This window comes from Propithecus coquereli, unplaced genomic scaffold (genome assembly GCF_000956105.1).
Source record: "Propithecus coquereli isolate 6110/MARCELLA unplaced genomic scaffold, Pcoq_1.0 Scaffold170, whole genome shotgun sequence".
NCBI lineage: Eukaryota > Metazoa > Chordata > Mammalia > Primates > Indriidae > Propithecus > Propithecus coquereli.
Genome location: NW_012141636.1, coordinates 3,130,900 through 3,157,264, shown reverse-complemented (window position 1 = coordinate 3,157,264; position 26,365 = coordinate 3,130,900). Strand labels below are relative to the sequence as shown.

General features: G+C 35.6%; 1 protein-coding gene across 1 annotated transcript in view; it reads left to right on the top strand.

The window, feature by feature from the left end:
* The window catches only part of DLG2 (discs, large homolog 2 (Drosophila)), a 1,994,579-nt gene that overhangs the window by 9,834 nt on the left and 1,958,380 nt on the right, over nt 1-26,365 (top strand). The window contains exon 3 of the mRNA XM_012641828.1: nt 7,982-8,113. Within this exon, the coding sequence (XP_012497282.1) occupies nt 8,074-8,113 (40 nt within the window). The 5' untranslated portion in view covers nt 7,982-8,073. The remainder of the gene's footprint in view (nt 1-7,981; nt 8,114-26,365) is intronic.

The following is a 26,365-nucleotide window of genomic DNA, read 5'->3' as shown; positions in this document are numbered from 1 at the left end:
AGTCTTCAGGTTTGTTTTAAGTCTGACCACTACTTAAATTCCAAGTTTTATTTATTTTTTTCTATTAATAGTTTGTAATACTGAACAATGCATATTTCAATATTTAGCTGAAGGTGCAATTTGCTATCTTCTTCCTTTCTATTTATTTCTACTTAGCCTTGCACTTTTCCCATACTTCCCCTCAACTATTCTATAGAAAATTTGAAAGCATGCCTTACCTGAAAGGAGCAATATAAATCCACCATTTTATACTAATATCTTCCTGTTTCGACAGAGGAAATATCCTGACCAACGGGTGTTTGTTGAAGTATATTAAAAAATTACTTTAGGGAGGGTAAAGTATAATTGCTAAGGACAATGACAGAAAAAAAATATGGAAAAAAGAAACACTGTGATCCTTTCCTAGTAAGTCAGGTTGCAATATGGCATAATACTTAAAAGTATAGGCTTTGGTGCCTGATAGTAACAGAGTTTGAATCCTGGTTCCAGCACTTACTGGTTGTGTAGCCTTGGTCAAATGTACTTTATTTCCCTCATTTTAAAATTTCCTCATTTTCAAAATGTATATAGTAATATTTCTTAGGATTCTTGTGAAGATTAAATAAGATAATCTATGCAGAATGCTTAGCATTGCTCAATAAATTCTAGCTAATATTAGTAATAAAATGATACCTTTGTTGTATCATCTAGAACTGTAAATTTTAATATTAAAAACTTCTTTTTAAATACCTGGTGCAACAATAACTTTTCTATTGTATTAATTATTTTATTATTTTCATATGAATATCCTTGATTTGCATAAAAAACCCAATAATATCAATAGTAAGAATTAAGCATATGTAAATTCTTCTTAATAATTTTATTTTTTAGTCATAATATCTAATAATAAAAAATTGTGACTATTCACTTTTCCATATATTTATTAAAAGTGGTATGAAAGAAAAAAATCTAATTGGTGTTTCTCCTTTTAATTGATATAGTTCAATCTATAATTTCTCTAAAACTAAAAAATGGTCATGCTTCCCTTTATTTAAAAATCTTCTATGACTTTTCATTCCTCCTTGTGTATAAGGCCAAACTTGTTAACATGGTATATATGGCATCAACTTACTCCTCTGCTCCCATGGCATCTGGTACCTTATTATAGCATTATTACATACTATTTTAATCTTTTACTTTGTTGAAATTTCCTAGTCAATTATCTTTACTTCCAAACCAAGATCACTGTGAGGGTAGACTATTGCCTATCTTACCCAGTTCTGAGTTCCCAGTGTTTGGAGCAGAGTAAGATACTTAATAAATACTTGGTTAATGAATGAAAGAACTTATTTTCTCTATCTACCAAACTTATAAAGGTAGGGCCATTTTTACTTATAGATTATGAATACAACTTTTAATTAACACATGTGAAAATTAATGATTCAACATTTAGCCCTAGATTCTAAAATTTAGTGATACTATTTATGTCAATTGGTCAAGTTTTATTTTATTTTTTCCATAGAAATATGCTCAATTCTATTTCTGAAGGTTTAAGTGTAGTATTGTGGAGAGAACACTATACTTGGAATCAAAAGTTTTAGAATTAACAGCTTTAAGAAACAATGGTGATATAGCACCTCTTGTATACTCTTGGATAGAGCTGGAATGCATTCTACTAAGTGAGGTATCCCAAGAATGGAAAGACAAGCACCACATGTACTCACCATCAAATTGGTATTAACTGATCAACACATAAGTGCACATATAAGAATAATATCTATTGGATGTTGGGCAGGGGAGAGGTGGGGGGAGGAGGGAAGAGGGGACGGGTATATGCATACACAAAGAGTGCAATGCGCACCACCCGAAGAATGGACATATTTGAAACTCGGACTTGGGGGGGGGCAAGGGCAACATATGTAACCTAAACATCTGTACCCCCATAATATGCTGAAATAAAAAAAAAAAAGTTTTAGAATTAAGCTCCAAATCTGTCATTTGATAACACTGTGATCTTGGACAAACCTCTGTGAATTGCAGTTTCAGGTAAAATAGGCATAACTTTTCAGTGATGAGAATCAGATAAGATAATGCATGTAAAGGTTGTTTTTAAACTGTAAAAATGTTGAATAAGTTTATATAAAGGAATTTCATTATTTTAAATGCTTTGCTCTCTAAGATTATTTGTTTATTAAATTCACCTTTTCCTCTAGTATTTTCCTCTAGTAGTTCCAAACACTACTATTTTGATCTTAGTTTTCCGAATGATACCACTGTGTGTTCTATAATTCTTACTTTTTTTAAGCTGTGGCAAATGATTTTTATGTATCATCCTTTTTTCCCCCTTAAAAGTTCATTTGTTAGCACTATTGCCAATCACTGTTTTAAATTTAAATTACCCATCCCAAATTATGTATAACTTTCTGGCAATGCTATTCTTAGACCAAGTACAATTGAATTGAACCTTAATTAACAGATGCATGATTACCTACAATTCCAGTTATGTAACATTCACTATATCCTTTGGTTGCATATTTCATGCAAAAATTTCTTATTTTAAAAAATGATTCCTCCACTTCCATTTCCTCCAGTGCCTGCCCTTAGGTAATACAAATGTAGTTTCATTCTTTCAGTTGATCAGGAGTTATATGAAAGTAGATTTCCTTTAATGAAGAAAATAGAATTGAGGTCATTATATAGGCAATTCAGGTGAAAAATTCTCCACTTATACTTGGTTATTTGAAGATCAATTAAAATGTTAGCCTTGACTTGCTGGGATAATTGTCTCAACTTTCCACTTTATTCAATTTATGGAGCTCTGGCTAGGGATTTTTGACTTATACGACAGGACCCTTGTCATTTTGTCTTTTTTATTTAATTTATCATTTTTGCATTGGTGTCTAGTTTTAGATTACCCACAAGCTCAAACTTTCATTAACTAGAAATAAGGATTTAAGTAGAGAGAGTTGAAGACCATGATAGAGTTGACACCAGGGGATGATCATTATCAATAATCAAAAGAAACATAAAAGGGCAGCCACAATTCCAGCACTAGATGCTGGTGTACAAAATCTTAAGTTGTCTGAAAGAGACTCGATCATATTTGACCTTTTGTTTTTTCTTATTTGTTTATTTATTTTTTAGAGACATGCTTTTACTCTGTCACCCATGCTGGAGTGCAGCGTTGCTATCATAGCTCACTGCAGCCTCAAACTCCCGGGCTTAAGCAACCCTTTTGCCTCAGCTTCCTGGGTAGCTGGGACTACAGGTGTGTACCACCACACTGGGCTAATTTTTCATTTTTTTGTAGAGATGGGATTTTGCTGTGTTGCTCAGGCTTGTCTCAAACTTCTGGCCTCAAGTGATTCTCCCTTGGACTCCCAAAGTGCTGAGATTACAGGCGTGAGCCACTGTACCTGGTCCATTTTTTTTTTTTTTTTTTTATGTGACAGATTTTTCTCAAACCAAGATGAGGGTCATAATAAACTCTGCTGGTTCAGAGAACATCTTGCTGCTTTGAATCAATACGATATCTTCCCTGTGTAATTACTCAACTTTAATGAGTGAAGGTCTCCTTACTTAGCAAATTATTTTATAGTTGTGATTATGGGAATGCTACTAATGCATTTTTGAGAATTGCCCTTCAAAATAATAAAAGACTAAAATAAGTAAATACTTCTAAAAATTCCACAGAAGTAAAAAAGAACTTCAAAGTTATAATTCTAAAAAGAGAGAGAGAGAGAAAAGAAAAAGGTGTCTGGAACTTAGGAGGTTTTCAAAAAATATCTGTTGAACAAATAAGGAAATGAAAAAAACTAAAGTCTTCGACATTAGAGATAATCATGTGATTAGAGCCTCCAAATACATATAAGTAGTAAGGGAGGCATAATATAATATGGTATTACATTAGGAAATAGTGGGTAGAAATGCGTTAGAAAGTGAGGTCAGTAAGCCACTATCATTTCAGGGAAACTGCTGATTGTTTAATTATTGACAAAATGGGGATTAAAATATTTGTCCCTGATTCAGAGCTGTTAAAACTATTATATAAGTAAAGTATGAAAGCATTTTTAAAAATTAAAGTTCTATTCAAATGTATTAGCATATATTCATGCCACCATTCTTTGTTAATATATCTTATTTTGAAATTGAAGAGAGCGCCTGGTTGGTTCATCTATATTCATTTTTATATTTCTAACCTTAGTAGAAGATAAATACTGCACTCATTTCCTCCTCCATCCATTATTGCCTAATTGAGATTCTTATTTCTTTCAAGAGGCTAAGCTTGAGGTTTGCTATATTATATAGGAGTATTAAGGAAGGCCTCACTACTAAGATGACATATGAGCAGAGATATGAAAGAAGTGAAGACGTAAGCTTTATGGATATCAAGGGAAGAATGATTTAGGCAGAATAGCAAGTATAGAGGTCCTGAAGTAGGAGAGTTCCTGGTATATTTGAGAAACAGTAGAGACTACTGTGGGTATAATATACTGAGCAAAAGGAGAGGTGTAAGAGCTGAAGTTAGAGAGATGGGCTTTTGCTCTGAGTGCAGTGGGGAGTCACTGCAGGGTTTGAGTTGAGGAGTGACATAATCTGGTTTGTGACTTAAAAGGATCTTTCTGGCTGTTGTGTTTAGAAAAGACTGTAGGAAGGCAAAAGTGACAGCATATAAACTAGTAGGAAGTTATTGCAATAATGCAGGACATAGATGATGGTGACCTGGACCAGGATGGTAGCAATGGAGGTGTGAGAAGTGATGAGAGTCTGTTTACAATTTGATGTTGGAGCCCACAGGGTTTACCGATGGATTAGATGTGCAGAATTAGAGAAGAATGAATGATGACTCCAGGAATTTGGGTATGAATAATTGGAAGAATGAGAGATGGAGAACATTGCAGGAGAAGCAGATTGAAGGTGGGTGGATAAGATCTAGAGTTTAGTTTTGACAAGTTAAGTTTGAGGTGCTTATTAGACATCATGTTGAGTATTTAGTTGGGTATATGTATGGGATTTGAGGGAAAGTTCTGAACTATAGATACAAATTTGAAAGTCTTGAGGGTACTGATAATATTTAAAGTTAGGAGGTTGGATAAGATTATCTAGGAGACTGAATAACGTTACCTAGGGAGTAAGAATAAAGAGAAGTCTTAGGATGTGAGAAATGAGGGGGAACTAGTAAAAGCGATTGAGAAAGGGCATCTGTGATATAGGAGGAGAACCTAGAAGAGAGTGCTGCCCTGGAAACAGTGGTGTGCTGCAGCTGGCTCAGATCAGCTTCCAAGAGCCTATTACATTTTCAGCAAATTTGCAAGCTGGTTGTTAAACACAGCCATTTAAGAATTGTATATAAATGTAAATAAATTATATTAAAAATAAAAGTAATAAATACTGAACACTTACCAATTCCTAATTGTGTTTCATCTTGATACCATCTCTGCTCTTGAGGTTATTTAAATCTTTTATAATTGTATGTTAGAAAAGCTATATAATGTGCTGTTGTGCATCTCTTTCCAGATCTGTATTCAGGGATGTCACATTGGTAGCTTGAGATTGGCCATGGTGGGAATATTCACACCTCAGAAATTGCAAATGCTACAAATTGGGGCTTGATTAATTGTTTTGCTGATAAGAAAGTAATAAAAAATGTTAATGATGCAAGTGTAAGTTAAAAGTAAATTGTGTCTGTAGCTGTTACATTGTTATTGGTATAGAAATTGAGGAAATATTTGTCCACTATTAAAAAATTATTATCTGGTTCAGCAAAGACATCACATAATTGATGAAAGAGAGGTTTTCACATAAACCATCTTTGTTGTTTTATTTTCATCTTATTTATTAATGTAACAAAATATAATGATCAACCAACATTCATGTTGGAACTACTCATTTATCAATTACAACACTAAGTTGGCTGTGATCACAAGAATTTGGCAAAAACCAACAAAAATACTTTTTAAAAAATCAACTGACTAATGGAATTTACAACAAAACATTGCATATCTTATTATTATTTGTAGACTGGGTGCTACACATCCTTCTATCAGTAAAATTTATAATAAACTCCTGACATATATAGGTGCACACATTTTCTTTTTTATTGGAACCAGCTGTTAAACATTTGCTAGCACACCTCTTCTTGGAAGCCTAGTGAAGAAAGTGTTTTCAGGAGTGCAACAGATTCAAACGCTGCTGATAGGTCAAGTGAGATGACTGAGAATTGACCATTAGATTTAGTAATGTGGAGAAGATAGATGAACTAGAGTTGCCTAGTGAAATTACAGAAAAGTCTAATTTAGAGTGATATCAAGAGAGAATGAAAGGAAAGGAAGTGGAGATAGTAAGTATTTTAAGGAGTTTTGTTGTAAGGGGGAAAAGAGAAATGGGGACAGAAGCTAATTGGAGAGAAATGAAGCGTTAAGGAAGGTTTTAAAAATCACTAATATTATAGTTTTTTGTATGCTGATGGGAATGACTGAATAGAGAAGAAAACAACTGATTGTGGAACAATGTCCTTCAGTAGGTAAGAGAAGATAGATTCCAATGGTTAAGTAGAGGAGTTGGCCTTAGATAGAAGCATAGATATTTTATTCATAGTAACAGAAGAGAAGGCAGAATATATGGGTACAGTTACAAGTAAGTCAGTGGATGTTATATCAGGAGCTTGTGAAAGTTGTCTTCTGATTTTCCATGAAATGAGAAGTAATGTCAATAGCTAGAATGGCTGTGGGAAAGAAGAGTTGGAAAGTTCAGGAGAAAAGAGGAGATATGAAATAAAGTACTCAATAATATAAACTATTGTTATTATAACTGGTATTTAGGCTATTTTTGAAAGAGGTAGATAGGACAGGGAAGAGGACTCTTAAAATTCTAAGACAATTATCACCACCTACATGCAAAGGGAGTGTCACTCTGGTGACTTTTTCAAGTATATTTTGTCTTGCGAAGGGTGAAGACATTATTCAAGAAGTCATAATATAACACATTGTATGTTAAGAATGCCTACAGTATTTGTGTAGGCAAAATGGTTTGGAAAAATGGGAGAGATAGTGATTAACTTTAACCATTAGAGATGGCTTTATGGAAGAGAGAGCATTAGAGTTAGGTTACATTAAGGGAAGGTAGATTTTCAGTTAATTTTTTCATTGCTTTCTATGTGCTAGACATAGTGCTAAGCATTATGCATACATTGTCTTATTTAATCCTAATACCTGTGAGGAAACTAAAGCTCAGAGAGTTTAAGTAACTTGTTAAAGGTCATACACAGCTAGTAGGTAAGATCTGGATCAGACCTAGATCTAGTTGACAACAAACCCTTTTCAATAGAGCACACTGATTCTAGGGGGAGACAGTGGTAAGGGGAAGGATATTCCAGTACAGGGAGAAGGAGGAGCAAAGAAAAGTACAGAGGTGAGAAAAAGGAGAGAGAGAGAGAGAGAGAGAGAGAGAGAGAGAGAGAGAGAGAGAGAGAGTAAGTGTGTGTGTGTGTGTGTGTGTGTGTGTGTGTGTAGAGGGAAGTGGAATGAAAAAGTGAGTAATCCAGTATGACTTGGGCACTGTGTGTGTGCTTGCAGGGGGTGGAGTATATAGTGGGAAGTAAGGCTGAAAATACAGGTTGCAAATTGATCATGAGAGGTAGGTCTCAGTGGTTATGTTGAGGAATTTGGATGTTATTTTTGCATGAAGTCATCAATTTTAAGATAGTTTTTCTGACAGGAGAGAATCACATCTAATCTGAACATCTGGCCAGCATTGCATTCTTTGTTTTGTTTTGTTTAACAGTTGCAGATTCTTTTGGAAGACAGGACTGTAGAAGTAAAAGTGGGTTATTGCAATTAGGTGTTGAGTGTAATTATCAATTTCATATGGTAGTTTATAGAATTCATGATTATTTTACTAAATTATTTTGTGTCATAAAATTAGGAACACAACTAAAGAATAGTTAATTAGCTTACTGTTTTACTGAGACCATGAGATAGAATGTTAATTTAATGTTTTTCAGATACTGACCGAGCTTTACTATTACTGGAAGAATACTGCAGAAAATTGAGGAAACCAGAGGAGCAGCTGTTGAAAACTGCTGTTAAAAAGGTGATGGGTATCTTTAAGAGCAGCTTATTTCAAGCTTTGCTAGGTATGTATTACATTATTTATCATCTTAATAGTCAGAATTGGGCTTAATAGTTTGAATAATGTGGTCAAAAAAACCAAAAAACCTGATGTTAACCAAGTTTCAAACTGGAATAATTTTAATATGCGAAGAGTTTATTTTACTTTATTAATTTATTATTTTATTTTTTGGTTTTTTTTTTTTTTTTTTTAGTTTCCCTTTTTCTTTTTTAAGGTTAACCTAAAAAAGAATTGCTATAAAATAGAAATAAAGTACAGGTTATTGAAAAATGTAAATATTGAAAGAATGTTTTATATAGGAAGAAAAGTTTACACAGAAAAAAACCTGAGTAGTTTGTTTCCAAAAATTGATAACAAATATGCTAGAGAAGGAAGCCGCATTACTCTAGAGAAGGAATTGTCTAACACAAAAATGATGGGTCACATTCGCATTCTATTCAGAATCAAAGTTTTACTTTTACTCTCTTAAAACAAAAATAAAACAAACTCTCTTTTCATCTTTCTTATTTCTCTTAGGAAAGTTTATAATTCAGAATTAAAAAGTTTATTGATGAAAATCTCAGTGCTTTGACATTCTTATCAATTTGTCATGAATCTAATCATATAATCTTCAACCTATGTTTGTTCTCTTGTTTATTAAAGATCATGAAGAAAGTCAAGGATATGGTTTATTTATGTATATCTTTATACACATATCTTTTGCATTTATGCAAATAGATAGCTTTTAATTCTTTTTTCATTGTATTTTAAGAGATAAAATAAACTAGCAAAAGATATAAATAGACAAATACTTCCCCCAACAAAAACAATGAGCTAACTAAACAATTAAAAAAACCCAATCAATTATACTATATATTTTATTGGGCTTACATTGTACATTTTAAAGAAATAACTTAGTCTACTAAATATTTCCATTTTTTTTTCAGGTCTGGTGATTATTTATATAAAATGTAAAAATAGGAATTTATAATGCTTAATCATGAAAATATGTTTTCATTATAAATATCTACACTTTTTGATAAAACCCCAACTTTATACTTTGAATATAATTTTAAAAGCCATTAAATTTTGAAAATTTGAAAATCACTCTATTGAATAAAAATAGAAGTAAAAACCTTTATAGGATTATTTTGCCTGTGGATTAATTTTTGAAAAACTATTCTACTGTGGCTGGCAAACATTAATGACACAAATAACTATAGTCATCTTAGCTAGTATTAAATAAAAACAACTCTAAATGGAGTCTTAGTGAATTTAAATAAACCTTGTCATTAGAGAATAGCATTTTAGAGAACATTTTTCAACCACAAATTCTCAACTAAAAATTAATAGTGTCATCTAATTGATAATTACTAAAAGGTCATTAACTAAATGGCAATGTATCTAAATGGATTTGTATAATATGTTTAGTTAAGAGTGGCTAAGTCTTTTGAGAACTTGAGCTTTTTAGAACTTGATTTAGGAAGCATATCGTTGGATGATTCAGATCTACTACGTTTTGGTAATGTAATAATTTGATAACACCATTACCTAGAATAAAAGGACAAATAAGTGACAAAGAATTGTGTTTTGCCATTATTTTAAGTGAAGGGTAGGTATCTTGGCTTAAAGCCTTTAGTGTAATTTGAATTTTTCTAGTAAAATGAGAGACAACAATAATCTGTAAAAAGCTGTTATGTAAGTAATCCCAATACCCAGCTTTGAATGGATAGATTTGCTGTGGCTGGTCTTTTTTTTTTTTTCTGTGGCTGGTCTTTAAAAGTCATTTTGGGATAAACCGGAGTGCAAAGAATGGAGCAACAATGAAACATAATTTTCTATTGAATTCGATGTGGGTAGCTAAATACTGATTGCTGATTTATTATTATTGAATGTTTGAGTGGTCTCACTGTGTACTTTCTTTAAGGACACAAAAGAAGAAAAGCCATGTAGACTTGTGCGTCCTGAAGGGGATTTATATCTTTATAAAAGGATAGATGGGGAGCTGTTGGTAAATAGGGCATTGTTTATGGTCTCTGATTTGTTTCTGTTTAAACCAACTCCCTCCCACCCCTTTTTTTTGTTACAAGTAATAGAAGGTAGTAGCTTCACCTATTGTCAGATAGCCAGTACATTGAAATAATACCTTGAATGAATCTCAACTAGCTGCAGAAATAGAAGAGAATCATAATGCAGAAAAACTAATACAAATGAATAATAAAAAATACTATTATTGCAGAATATGGCATAATATTTACATGGGACCAGGAAACCAAATCCTCTGCAGATGTAAAGCACACTATAAAATGAATTCCTTTTGTACCACATCAAATGAAGTGACTTCATCTTACGCTTAAAAAAAAAAAGAGTATGTTTTGGATGGTATGTCTCCAAGGACCATGATTCTGTGTATATAACTTACCACTATTGCAGTGCATAAAAGCATTTTATAAATGAGTTCTGTGATAACATGGTAGAAGGTGACAGCAAAGGTATCATGTTTTTTAAATTTTTAAAAGATAACTTTAACTATAAAAGCAACATATATTCATTTTGGAAATTTTTTAAAATAAAAAAGTAAAACAATATAAAATCCAATAATGAGATACATTGCTTTTATGATAAATACCAGGATATCTGATAAACATGGAAAATGAACTGTTTGTTTAATTTTCTTCCGTCTTACTGCTAGAGTCCTTGTATTATTTGTTTTGATTTTATGTTTGCCAGTAACTGACAGTGGAAAAAGGCACTTTAGTTTCTTAAAAGTTAGCAGTCAGTATTCATTAATGTACCAAGACAAAACAGAACAAAGCAAAACAAATAAACCCGTAAAACAGCAACATGCTGGAAACAACACATTTAGATGTTAGGCTTACGGTGACATCTTGTGGTAGTACCAAGGAAAAAATTTATGCAATGGATAATGGCAGTTTTACAATGATTAAAATATCAGTACCTTCCTGAATTTGAATATAAGTGAATGGAAATTCCATGATATTTTACAAATTAATTTAGGTCTTTTATTTAGAATAGCTAAATGAAATAATAATAGTGTTTGTTATGTACCCAAACAAAACAAAACAAACCCAAAACAGCAATTTGCTAGAAGCTGCACATTTAGATGGAGTTGGAATTCCATAATATTTTACAAGTTAATTTCGCTCTCATTTATTTAGAGTAGCTAAAACATTCATATTTCCAAAGCATTTTGTTGGGTTATTTGTTCTTCATTTAGGCGATGAAGGTGCAATATGGAACATTTTTATTATTTTTATGCTTCTCTTCCAGGTCTACTTTGAAAATTTAAATATCTATATTGCCACCATAATTATTTGTGAAAACTATTTTAATAATGTTATAGATTAGTTCATTTTTAGATAGTAACACAGATGTTCTTTGTTTTTGTAACTTATTGAAAATTATGTGTTATTCTTTAGTCATTACTTATATAAGTATGGAAAGAACTGTATACATATTTCACAGATTTCAACCCCTTCTAAAATCTTATTAGCTTTGTTTATCTAATTTATTCCCTCTTACTTCTCTACAGTGTCTGAGGGGGAATTTTTTGGAAAGATTTAGAGGAGAACAGGCAGCAAATGATACTTCCTTTAAAACTATCAGTAGCGGCCGGGCGCGGTGGCTCACGCCTGTAATCTTAGCACTCTGGGAGGCCGAGGCGGGCGGATTGTTTGAGCTCAGGAGTTCGAAACCAGCCTGAGCAAGAGCGAGACCCTGTCTCTACTAAAAATAGAAAGAAATTAATCGGACAACTAAAAATATATAGAAAAAATTAGCCGGGCATGGTGGTGCATGCCTGTAGTCCCAGCTACTCGGGAGGCTGAGGCAGAAGGATTGCTTGAGCCCAGGAGTTTGAGGTTGCTGTGAGCTAGGCTGACGCCACGGCACTCTAGCCCGGGTAACACAGTGAGACTCTGTCTCAAAAAAAAAAAACGAACTATGAGTAGCAGTTCATCCTGTTTTATAGAGGCTGTTAAACTTTACATATCAGACTTTGTGTTAGAATAGAATATATTTCATTTTCATAAAGCTTAATAGAGAACCTTATACATACTCAAGATTACTAGCAATAGGAGTGATATAGCAGATGTATTACACGTTGGGATTTGTCATCTCCTTGTTGAAGCCTTCTGCCACATCCCTACTTGCTAGCAGCTTTAACCAGCCTTTGCATTTTGTCTGATAGCATTTTGTTCATATTACTATAAAGAACTTATCACATTGCCTTATGATAAATTGTATATATTTCTACTCCTTTAATAGTCTGTGAGCAGCTCGAGGGGAGGGGTTATATCCAATAAACGTTTATACCCCCAGAATGTGGCCCTGTAATAGTAATAATAGGCCTTTAATAGTAATAGATTTTTATTCATTTACTCAATTATTTTTAATTATATTAAAAATTAAATATACAAATTTAAATATAATTAATATCATATTTTAATTATTTTCAATAATTATACCTGTTATGTGTTAGACACTGTGCTAGGCAATAGGAATACAATAGTGAACTATAGAGGACAGTCCTTACCCTTATGATCAAGTGAATGAAATCAAGTGGGGGGAAAGAGACATTAAACAAGCAGTTAATTAATTATTTAGTTATAATGGTGGTAAGGGTTACAAAGGAAATATGTATAAGAGTTTTATCACATTTTAGTTTGAGTTAAAAAAACCCAACTTCATATTTTCCCATTATAGTAATTCTAATATATGTTTATTTCAAAGTAACATCTATATGAAAATATCATGGCTATTTTGGTCTTAATTTTAATCATAATGTATATTTTTTATTAACATCATAAGGAAGTGAAAGATTTTTTATGAATTACAATGAGTGTGAAGGCCCATATAGTTATGTGAATTTTGGAGCAGTTTGGCTCTAAGTCTCTAAAACAGAGGTTATCAAAATGTGGTTCTTGGACCAGCAACATTAGTCAACTATAAACTTGGTTAGCATTGCGTATTTTACGGTCTCACCTCATGCCTACTGAATCAGAAACTCTGGAAGTAGGGCTCAGCAAATGGTGTTTTAATAACCTTTCCAGGCAATTCTGAGGCATGTTAAAGTTTGAGAACGTATGTTCTATATGGTTAGATATTTGGTCATTCAAGGAAATTAATATAATATGTGAATATTATTAATAAACTTGGGAGAATATGACAGTGGCATTTTTTCACAGGTTTTATAAAGATTTGGTTTAATCTTTAACAAGTATAATGAGCCATTATCATTTTATATATCTTGAATGCTTTGAGAATCCATAAATTAACAAATACCATTATGGCATCTAATTTTCTTTTCAAAATACAATAGTATATCTGAATCATTTAAGTGATTTTTTTTCCCTTTGGATACTTAACGATAGTTTCTACCTACGTTACTATGAATAGACAACAGAATTTCAAGCAACATTGAGATGCTGCTGTTGGGCTGTTGGGTCATATGTGAGAGACACATTCACTAAGTAATTCTTGCTGCAACTCACAACCTCAAAGCATGTGTTCCAGTGAAACAAACAAGTTACATGTTAGGTACCTTCTAATAAGTCTTGACTGGTCAAAACAGTGTACATTAAATTCTTAGTTGCTAAGATCTATTATTTTCCTACTTATTTGTTTGTAATACTCATTTAAGTAGAAAGAATGTTCCAGTTATTGCAATTGAATAATGATGATTATCAAAGTATTTAGAAAGTATTTACCTATTTACATAGATTTATGCAGATGGATGTTATTAAGAACAATCCCTATCCTTAAGGAACTTAAGGTAAATTGGCAAGGTAATATACATACATGAAAAATAGTACAAGACATCGCATAGTCAAGGACTACACTCTTGGGGCTAGACCAAAGTGCTGTAGGAGTTCAAAGAAGCATGGGATCACTATAGATTGGTGTTGCTAGGGAAGCTGTTATATAAAATGTAAATTTGAGCTGAGTCTTGTCACTGTTAGGATTTGGGAAGAAGAGGATAGATAAGGACATTTTCCCCATCCATCCACATATTCATTCACAAGATATTTATTGAACACTGTGCCAAGCACTATGATACACACTGGGGAGATAAGCATTAAATAAAATTGTATCAATAGTTTATATTTACAACTGTGATAAGTGCTACAAAGGAGAAGTAGAGGGTGCTATGAGTGAAAGGCTTAACTTTAGCAGTGGAATTAGGGAAAGCTTTCTTAAGGAAGTGACATTTGAGGTGTTGAAAATTATACAAATTCATAGATGTCCAAAGGAGAGTGAGGAAGTGTATCTCCCTGGAACGGGGGTTCAATATGTTCTTGATATTTATGCTTTTAAAATGTCCTCTTGGCTGGGTGCGGTGGCTCATGCCTATAGTCTCAGCTGTTCGGGAGGCTGGGACAGGAGTATTGCTTGAGCCCAGGAGTTTGAGGCTGCAGTGAGATATGATGAGGCCACTACCCTCATGCCTCAGCAACAGAGTGAGACCCTGTCTTAAAAAATAAATAAATAAAATAAATAAAAACAGCAAAGGTTTTGGCCAGGTGTGGTGGCTCATGCCTATAATCCTAGTGATTTGGGAGGCCTAGCAGGGAGGATTACTTGAGACCAGGAATTTGAGAGCAGCCTGGGCAGTAGTGAGACCCTGTCTCCATAAAAAAAAATAAAAAATTAGCTGGGGGGAGAATGGGCAAGATGGTGGATGAGAAAAACCGCCAGCCAGAGTGTCTCTGCAAAAAAGGTACATTTTAGATGAAAGTGAAAAAAACAAACAGGATCAGATGAAGATCAGAAGAAAGAATGCCTAAAACTATAGGAGACTCCATGGGAAGAAGTTGCAGAGCAGAAATGGAAAGAGAAAGGCATCATCAGCAGGGTCTAAACCTGAGAGGCTTGGAGACCAGCAACATGGGTAGGTGGAGTGGTCAAAGTTCCCCTCCCTTGAATCTCAGACTGCTGGTGAACTCCTGAATTGCTGGAGAGACCTGCTAATACCAGCCTAGAGACAGTTGCTTCCAGTGAGCAGTGAGCCTCTTGTGGACAGGGCATCAGGCTCCCTGCTCCCTCAGGCACCTCCCACCCCATAGACCTGAGCTGATCAGCAGGTGCCATATTGCTTCATTCTCCCCTTCCCCTCCTTTACTCGCAGCTGGTGAGAAAGACAATTTAGCTACCACCAGGAGGCATCTGCAGGGAACAGGACCTTTCCTTTTGGGGCCCTGCAGCAGACTGAGGGTACTCAGACTGTGAGATCCCTACCCTCTGGCCCTCCCAGGTGCTGCTTGCCTGGTGACTCCAGCAGAGTGGGGCAAATCCCGAGGTGGAGAGACATTGATCCACCATGGGCACCCCATGAGTGACTTGAGATTAGCACCCTTCTCCCTGGCAGGGTCAGGGATTGATCTCTGGGGCTCAGGGGAGAGGCCTGCAGGCCAGATCCCATATACCAGGTCTCAATCACATTGTCCAGGGGCATAGAAGGAATATTTGTGAACTAGTCTACTGAGATGTGTATTGCCTTCAGGGGCAGACCAGAGTGGGTCCTAGCTACAGTGTGCTTGAGGGGCAACCCTCCTCCCATGGGAGGGCTGTGCTCCCAGCTCAGGCTGTGATCCTAGGCAGGGAACCTTCAGGCTCACATCACAGTCAGAGGAGATCCACTGGCTTGAGGTCCTGCCTGCTGGCAGAGGCCTGGGAGAAACTGCAGAATAGGGGAGGGTAGAAAGGAGTGAGGCCTGCCCCAGACTGCCAGTCTGAGACAGCCCCACCCCCACACACAGACTTTTTGGCTGAGTGGGGCCATTTCAGCCCCTCCCTGGCACCTTTGCCCAGAAGCAGAGAACAAACCTTTGACCCCTGCTAACAGAATTTGTGGAGCTTAAGGGCAGGCTGACCCAACCCAGCTCTGCCCAGCCTCACTCCCCCACCTGCCCCTGCTAAGGTGGAGAATAAGGACACACCAGGAAGTCCCGGTCCCCTCCACCACCTGAGGCACTAAAGTGCCTCTCCAGAGGACCAAAAGGTGGTTATAGGACCCCAAAACAACATTACAGCTTGTTCCTCCCAGCAAACACCACCTACTGACAGGCAAATCAATTTGCACACCCTTTTACTGCATTTACTGACTCATACAGGGTGTGGTCGAATCTCACTGGCAAACACCACCTACTGTCTCAAAGACTAAACTGGGTGTGTCATTATCTAAATGAAAATCTAAAGCTAAGAAGCAACAGCTGCTCTAGATGGGAAGGAATCAGCAAAAGAACTCTGAAAGTATGAAGAATCAAACAGAAAGCACACCCCCAAAGGGGAACACCAGCTCTCTAGCAACAGATATTAACCAAATTCAGGACACTAAAATGACAGAAGAATTTTGAACATAGATTGTAAGAAAACTCAATGATATGCAAGAGAAAATGGATACCCAACACACACAAAAAAAAAACCACACAAAAAATTTAGGACTTAGAAGAAAAATTCACTAAAGAAATTGAAATATTAAAGAAAAATCAAACAGAACTTCTAGAAATGAATAATTTATTCAAGGAATTATAAAACACAGTGGAAAGCCTCAAGAAGAGGGTAGATCAAACAGAAGAAAGAATCTCAGGGATTGAAGGTAACATCTTTCAATTAAATAAATCAGTTGCAGAGATAGAGCAGAGAAATAAGAGAAAAGAGCAAAGCCTACAGGAAATGTGGGATTATGTGAAAAGGCCTAACATGAGAATTATAGGCATCCCTGAGGGTGAAGAAGAAAATACACAAGGGTTGGATAAACTATTTGAGGATATAATGGAGGAAAATTTCCCAGGCCTTGCTAAAAGTCTAAATATCCAGGTATAAGAAGCTCAAAGGACTCCTGGGAGATTCATTGCAAACAGAAAGACACCATGACACATAGTCATCAGACTGGCCAAAATAACCATGAAACAGGCCCCCCTATGAGCTGTAAGGTGACAGAAGGAGGTAATGTACAAAGGAAAACCCATCAGATTAACTGCAGACTTCTCAACTGAGACCTTACAAGCCAGAAGAGACTGGAGCCCCATTCTCACTCTTCTCAAACAGAATAATGCCCAGCCTAGAATCTTGTATCCCGCAAAAGTAAGTTTCTTGTACAATGGAGAAATAAAGACTTTCTCAGACAAGCAAAGACTGAGAGAATTCATCAAGACAAGAACTGTACTCCAGGAAGTACTCAGAAAAGTGTTACACATGGATCAGCACAATACACACTGACCAATGTAAACTCATCCAAAACCTAAAGGTCTAAGGCCAGATACCACAATGGCTCAAGAGAGAAAACAAAGCAACAAAGTTCAACTCAACAGGATGAACAGAAATCTGCCCTACTTATCAATTCTTTCAATAAGTGTGAATGGCTTGAACTGCTTACTAAAGAGACATAGGCTGGCCAAATGGATAAATATACATGAGTCATGTATCTACTGTCTTCAGGAAACACATATAACTCACAAGGATGCATTTAGACTCAAGGTCAAGGGATGGAAGACAATATTTCATGCAAATGGAAGCCAAAAGAAAGCTGGCATAGCTGTTCTGATTTTAGATAACTTAGTATTCAAACCAACAAAAGTAATTAAAGACAAAGATGATCATTATATAATGGTGAAGGGTACAATTCAACAAGAAGACATAACAATTATACACTTAACTCAGGTGCACCCAGATTCATGGAGCAACTCCTACTTGATTTAAACAAATGAGAAATGGCAGCACCGTAATAGCCAGGGACTTCAACACCCCTCTGACAGAACAGGCCAGATCCTCCAAACAGAAAATTAACAAAGAAATAATGGACTTAAACAGAACTCTAGAACAAATGGGCCTGACTGACATTTATAGAACATTCTACCCAAAACCCACTGAATATGTTTTTCTCATCAGCTAATGGGAATTCTCTAAGAATGACCATATCCTAGGCCACAAAACATGTCTCAACAAATAAAAATAGAAATTATATGCATCTTCTCAGACCGCTGTGGAGTAAAATTAGAAATCAACTCCAGCAGAAATTCTCATCTCTACACAAAGTCATGGAAACTAAACAACCTTCTGCTGAACGATTATTGTGTTAAGGAGGAAATTAAGATGGAAGTCAAAAGATTCTTTGAACTAAATGATAACGGAGACACAAGTTATCAAAATCTGTGGGACAAAGCTAAAGCAGTCCTGAGAGGAAAATTTATATCCATAAATGCCTACATCCAAAAGACAGAAAGATCACAAATCAACAATCTAATGACTCATCTCAAAGAACTGGAAAAGGATGAGCAAACCAACCCCAAACACAGCAGAAGAAAAGAAATAACAAAGATCTGAGCAGAACTAAATGAAATTGGTAATAAAAAATATATGCAAAATTAATAAAATAAAGAATTGGTTCATTGAAAAACAACATTGACACAACTCTTGCTAGATTAATGAGAAGCAGAAAAGAAAAGACTCTAATAAGCTCCATCAGGAATGAAAAAGGAGAAATTACAAATGATACCACAGAAATACAAAATATCATCTATGAACACTATAAAAATCACTATGCATATAAAACAGAAAAGGTGGAGGAAATGGACAAATTCTTAGAAACACACAGCCTCCCTAGGCTCAATCAGGAAGAAAGAGATGTCCTAAACAGACCAATATCAAGTACCAAAATTGAAGCAGCAATTAAAAAACCTTCCTAAAAAGTCCTGACCCAGATGGTTTCACACCCAAATTTTACCAGACCTACAAAGAAGAACTGGTGCTTATACTGCAGAAATTATTCCACAACATCAAGAAGGAAGGAATCCTCCCCAACATGTTTTATGAAACCAACAGCACCCTGATACCAAAACCAGGAGAGGACACTACAAAGAAAGAAATATACAGACCAATCTCCCTTATGAATATAGATGCAAAAATTCTCAACAAAATCCTAGCAAACCGAATTCATATACTGGTCAAAAAAATAATCCATCATGACCAGGTGGGCTTCATCTCAGAGATGCAGGGATGATTCAACATATGCAAATCTATAAACGTAATTCACCATATAAATAGAAGCAAAAATAAAGACCATATGATCTTCTCAATAGATGCAGAAAAAACATTAGACAAAATTCAGCACCATTTTATGATGAGAATGCTTAACAAAATATTCATAAATGGGACTTACCTAAAAATGATAATATGACAAACCCACTGCCAACATTATACTGAATGGGGAAAAATTGAAAGCATTCCCACTTACAACTGGAACCAGACAAGGTTGCCCTCTATCACCGCTTCTATTCAACATGGTGCTGGAAGTCCTAGTGAGAGCAATCAGACAAGACAAGGAAATGAAGGGCATCCAAATGGGGGCTGAAGAGGTCAAACTATTGCTCTTTACTGATTACATGATCTTATATCTAGAAAATCCCAAATATTTTGCCATGAGACTACTGGAATTGATAAATGAATTCAGCAAACTCTCAGGTTCCAAAATCAATGTATAGAAATCAGTAGCATTCCTATACACCAACAACAAGCTGAGAACCAAATCAAAGACTGAATACCCTTCACAATAGCAACAAACAAAATACAACATATTTAACTAAGGAGGTAAAAGACCTCTTCAGGGAGAATCATGAAACACTGAGGAAGGAAATAGCAGAGGACACAAACAGGTGGAAAACCATACCATGCTCATAGGTCAGTAGAATCAACATTGTTAAACTGTCTATACTGCCCAAAGCAACCTGCAAATTCAATGCAATCCCTATTAAAATACCAACATCATTTTTTTGCAGATCTAGAAAAAATAATTTTATGCTTCATATGGAACCAGAGAAGACCCCATATAGCAAAAGCAATTTTGAGCAAAAAGAACAAATTGGGAGCCATCACTTTACCAGACTTCAAGCCATACTATAAGGCTATAGTAACTAAAACAGCATGATACTGGCACAAGAACAGAGACAGACGAATGGAACAGAACTGAGAACTCAGATAAAAAACCATCCTCATATAGCCATCTAATCTTTGACAAAACAGACAAAAACACACACTGGGGGAAAAAATCGTTGTTGAATAAATGGTGCTGGGAAAATTGGATAGCCACATGTAGAAGACTGAAACAGGATCTGTGCCTTTCACCTCTCACAAAAATCAACTCACGGTGGATAACAGACTTAAACCTAAGGCATGAAGCTATAAGAATTCTAGAAGAAAATGTTGAAAAAAGTCTTATAGATATTAGCCTAGGCAAAGAATTTATGAAGAGGACTCCAAAGGCAATCACAGCAACAAAAAAAATAAATAAATGGGACCTGATCAAATTAAAAAGCTTCTGCATAGCCAATGAAACTATCACGAGAGCAAGCAGACAACCTACAGAATGGGAGAAATTATCCACATGCTACGCATCTGATAAAGGGCTGATAACTATAATCTATATAGAACTCTGGAAAATCAGCAAGACAAAAATCAAGCAACCCTATCAAAAAGTGGGCAAAGGACATGAATAGAAACTTTTCAAAAGAAGATAGAGTAATGGCCAACAAACATATGAAAAATTGCTCAACATTTCTAATCATCAGGGAAATGCAAATCAAAACCACAATGAGACATCACTTAACTCCAGTGAGAATGGCCTTTATCAAAAAGTCCTTAAACAATAAATGTTGGCATGGATGTGGAGAGATAGGAACACTCATACACTGCTGGTGGGACTGCAAATTAGTGCAACCTCTGTGGAAAGTAATATGGAGATACCTGAAAGAGCTACAAGTAGAATTACCATTTGATCCAGCAATCCTATTACTTGACATCTACCCAAACAAACAAAAGACATTGTATAAAAAAGACATCCGCACTAGAATGTTTATAGCAGCATAAATCACAATTGCAAAGATGTGGAAACAACTCAAGTGCCCATCAATACATGAGTGGATTAAGAAAATGTGCTATATGTGTACCATGGAGTTCTACTCAGCCACAAAAAGCAATGGTGATCTAGCACCTCTTATATTTTCCTGGATGCAACTTGAGCCCATCCTCCAAAGTGAGGTATCACAAGAATGGAAGAATAAGCACCTCATGTACTCTCCATCAAATTGGTATTAACTGATCAACACTTATGTGCACATATAGTAGTAACATTCATTGGGTGTCAGGCAGGTGCGGGGGGAAGGGGATGGGTATATTCCCACCTAATAGGTTTGGTGTGCACCATCTGGGGGATGGACATGCTTGAAGCTCTGAATGGGTGGGGAAAAGCCAATATATGTAACCTAAACATTTGTACCCCTGTAATATACTGAAATGTAAAAAAAAATTAGCTGGGCATTGTGGCACACAACTGTAGTGTCAGCTACTCAGGAGGCTGAGGCAGGAGGATCACTTGAGCCCAGGAGTTTGAGTTTGCAGTGAGCTATGATGATGCTACTTCACTGTAGCCCAGCAACAGAAGGAGACCCCTGTATGAAAAAAATAAAAATAAAAAAATGAAATAAAAAGTCCTCTAGAATTTATATAGAGCATTACATTAGACCTAAGTCTCTTTAAAGACTTCAAGTCTAGGGTAAATTTGAGAAACAAGAGCTATAAACATAAAATGTGGCTCAAATAAGTCTTATAATTCCCTTTGTTAAAACTGCCATATACTGAGTGTGATTAGTCGTATCTTTCATGTTAAGCAGCATCAAGTGTTTATTAAGTTAAATCTGATACTTTGTACTGGATGCCATTCTCTCTCTCTCTTTTTTTTTTTTTTGAGATAGGATCTCAGTGTACTGCTTAGGCTGGACTCGAACTCCTAGGCTCAAGGAATCCTCCTTCCTCAGCTTCCCAAGTAGCAGGGACTATAGGCTCCAGCCACCACGCCTAGCTTGTATACCATTCTTGACTCTGGACTTTGTATATTTACTGCAAGATTTATGTCACCAGATGGCACCATTTTACTAAATTTATGTGTTTTGAATGCTTATAAGGCTAGTTGTTTCCAAATGAAGGATGCTATTATTTGAACTATATACGCTATAGCTGAAATAGGAAAAAAATAATTTCTTTTGATAGCATTTGAGATTTCTATGTATGATAAGGTAGTGAAATGCCAAAGCTTTTTGGGGAGCATGAAAGGATCTGGTGATTTCTGCTAAGTAGATAACAAGTGAAATTTTGATGATGATCACTGTAACTAACATGTGGTAGCTGACAAAAAAGCAAAACATGATAGATTTTCACGTCTAGGTTTTCCTATAGCAAGTATACTAATATTACTAAAATTATAGCCTTGAATTTCACTTTTTGTTTTTGAAATACTTTCAGGGAGTTGATGTACATACAAAAATATAAAAAAAGATTCTAAAAGATTATTTTAGGAAAAAGCCCTTTCAATATTCCTGAAATAGCATAGTAATAGTATCTAAAAAAAATTGTCAATAGAGTGTATATTTTATTGAATTGTAGAACTAATAAAATTAACAGAATGTGGCTGGACTCAGTGGTTCATACCTGTAATCCTAGCACTTTGGGAAGCCAAGGTGGGAGCCTCGCTTGAGGCCAGGAGTTCGAGACTAGACTGAGCAACATAGCGAGACACGATCTGTACAAAAAAATAGAAAAATTAGCCGGGCATGGTGGGGTGTACCTGTAGTCTCAGCCACTCTGAAGGCTGAGGCAGGAGGATTGCTTGAGCCCATGAGTTTGAGTTTGTAGTGAAGCATGATGATGCCACTGTTCTCTATCCCAGGAAACAGACCAAGATTCTGTCCCCCAAAAAAACAAATTAAAAAAAAAAAAACCATGATATATAGACATCCTTTATTACTGTAAACATCTATCTCAAGGAAATGAGTATTACTTCGTTAAAAACTTCCTTAAGGCTGGGTGCGGTGGCTGACACCTGTAATCCTAGCTCTCTGGGAGGCCGAGGCGGGCGGATTGTTTGAGCTCAGGAGTTCGAAACCAGCCTGAGCAAGAGCGAGACCCTGTCTCTAGTAAAATTAGAAAGAAATTAATTGGACAACTAAAAATATATAGAAAAAATTAGCCGGGCATGGTGGCGCATGCCTGTAGTCCCAGCTACTTGGGAGGCTGAGGCAGGAGGATCGCTTGAGCCCAGGAGTTTGAGGTTGCTGTGAGCTAGGATGATGCCATGGCACTCTAGCCCAGGCAACACAGTAAGACTCTGTCTCAAAAAACAAAACAAAACAAAACAAAACAAAACTTCCTTAATACTTTTCCTACCTTTAAGCAGAATTAATCACATTCCCCCTTATGTTCCCATAGTATTTGTTCATATTTCAGTTAAAGCACTTATGTTGTACTATTGTTAATTGATTACATTTTGGTCTCCCTTAGCAGACTGTGAGCTTCTTGAATGCAGGGACTTGTTCTAAATCAGCCAGTGTCTGGCATAGAATAGTGCTTCATTAAATTTCTTTCATTCGAAAAAATATATTTGAATTCTTACTATCTAAGAGACACTACATTAAGCTCTGCGGTTTTAGTGACAAGAGAGATGTGGACCCTGTTTTCATGGAGTTTATGGGCTACTACAGTAAACAAATAAGACATTAAACAAATGTAATTGTTATAAGTGCTTTGAAATAAACAGTTATTTGGATTACATAGATAAAATCATAAGGAGTTTCTTGAGCTGGTCAAATTCATATTATTGTACTGTGTTTAAAAAAATTTTCAATACCATTTATTAATTATAACTTTCTAGGAGCTTTCTATTATTCTTGGTTGAAATATAGACTTCTCACCTGTAAGATTCCCTATTACCGCCACCTCTCTCATCTCTTACCATTCTTCTCTACTCACTATACTCCAGCCATACTGACTTTTTCTCTGTCCCAGGACATTTTCACTTGCTTTTCTTTTGTCTGAATTATCTTTATATCCAGATTGTTACATTAATGTCTTATCTCATCATTCAAGTCTCAGTGCCTCTAAAGTGCATTTCCACCTCACTCCCTATCTCCACCCTACCCCAACTCACATTTATCATATTACCTTGTTTTTCTGTCACTGTATGTATCATTATAAGAAATTTTGTTGATGTGTTTATTACATGACTTTTACCACTAGAATGTAAATTTCATAAGAGCAATCATCTTGGTAGTCTTATTTATTGCTATATCTTTTATATTAGCTAAGTGCCTAGCACTTAATAGCCACTAAATAAATTTTTGTTAAATGAAAGGACGAAGAACTAAATGTTGCTATGTGCCTGATACTATGTGAGATTCTTGTTTGATTTAGAAAATTACTCAGGAGCAGAAAACTTTAGTAAGTAGTGTTTTATTTTTACATATTTTTATGCAAGAAATCTGAAGGTAGGCAGTTGCTGCCATTATGTCAGCCTCTCAGGAAAGTTCCTGCCAATGTCTCTGCAATTATTGTAGTGTTTCTATCAGGTTTGTTATCTCATGACCGTAATATAGCTTCTGTAGGCCTAGACACTGTGTCTGTGTTCAAGGCAGGCAGGAAGGGAAAAGAACAGCCACAATCATTTTTCTTTCCTCATCAAAAAAGCAAGGTGTGACCCTGTGTCACACCTTCTCAACATGGATTTTTTTTAATGTCACATTGGCCAGAACTGGGTTACAGGGTCACCACCAACTTAAGGGAGGCTGAGAAATGGAGGAAAATGTTGTCTTGCTTTGTTTAAACCAATCATAAGCCATTGGGATGAGCACATGGCTGCTCTTCACAAGATTGGGGTTCTATTAGTGTGAAACAAGGGGAAATGGGTGTTAGATAGAAAATTAATGGTATCTGTTATATATATATTTCTGTAATCCTCATTGGCAAGATGCATATCATTAATGCTATTTTAAAAACATAAAAACTGAAGTTCAGAGAAGTTAAATAATTTGATCAAGAATATACAATTTTCAACTCCATGACTAAAGTTGAATGTTGAGAACCTGGACAAGATATCAGAGAACCACAGAGGGTAAGGTGGAACTCTGGTCCCATGAGAAGAAGTTACAGAAACTTGACTGAATTTCTTTTCAGCAGAAGTAAAGTCCTGAGGGATAATTTTCTTCCATTATGATAGAGGTGACTGAGAGTCAGTAGAACTGGGTCTAGTCCCATCTCTCTAATCATGTGGTATATGATTTTGGGCAATTCATTTGATCTTTCTGGACCTCAATATGTTAATCTATACAAAATCAGAAATTTTGTTTCCCCCTCTTCTTATTTCCGTGGTCCTGTATGACTCTTCCTTATGATGGACACACATTGAGTTCCAGTTCTTTCTACTTTTTTCTGACTACAATTTTGTTATTACACCTTGTCACATGCTTGCTTAATAGGTAGACTTACCCTTTTAGTGATGTTTTTACTTATTTTACCAAAGGCTACAGGATAATGGTTTATGTATCACATTTTCTTCTTCATTAATAATCATTTTTAAATTGCTTTGCATGAAATAAAGCAATTTGTTTTTAAAACACTTATATTCTGGAAAAAAGAAGAAAAAAAGGGGGCAAAGTTTCATTGAGATACAATTTGTTTCCTTAGAAAAGCAGAGTCAGAAGCCGTGGAGAAGAGGAGGAACCTGAAAGTGGGGTAGGGATGAGAGATTTAGGCTATTTTCTGCTCTGGTAAAGGAGTAAATTAAGTATTCAAGTAAAAAAATTCTGTTTGGAAAGATGCTTTTCAACATCTGTGTAATAATTTAAGCTATTAAACTGAGAGAGATTTTCTAAATTTTTTGTTCTTCCTCTTATTACATGGTCAGCCAAATCTGAAGGACTCATTGTCATATAGTTTTTCCATGGTAGATAGAGGTCATGCTTTCAGCCTGTGATAAGAAAGTCAAGAATTTCTGCTTCTGAGTTGAAGGAAAATATAATGTAGGAAAAATAAAAGAAAAACTCACTTTTTTTCATGCCCAGGGGGATGGATTTGTGGAATAGAAAGTGAGCAATGGAGAGAGAACAATGTAATCAGGTGAGTGTCTGAGAATTGAAGTCATCTCTGATAATGGAGTTTATCTTCTATCTGCTAGCTTCCTATTTAGGATTTTGGGGGAAGGCTAAGTGCCTTTGCTGCTTGATAACATTTATACACACTAGCGTACATCTCGTGACACAGTGTGGTGTGAGCAGGCAAAGGATATCTGACTTTTAGCTTTCCTAAGACATTTTTGATTATATTGTGACATAGTTAGGGCTGAGAGTCTGGCAGCAGAACTTTCAGCAGGAAGTCGTCTAATGAGGGTGAGATGGCTTTGTGGCAGGGTCTGACTGTTTAATGAGGCAGAATGAGA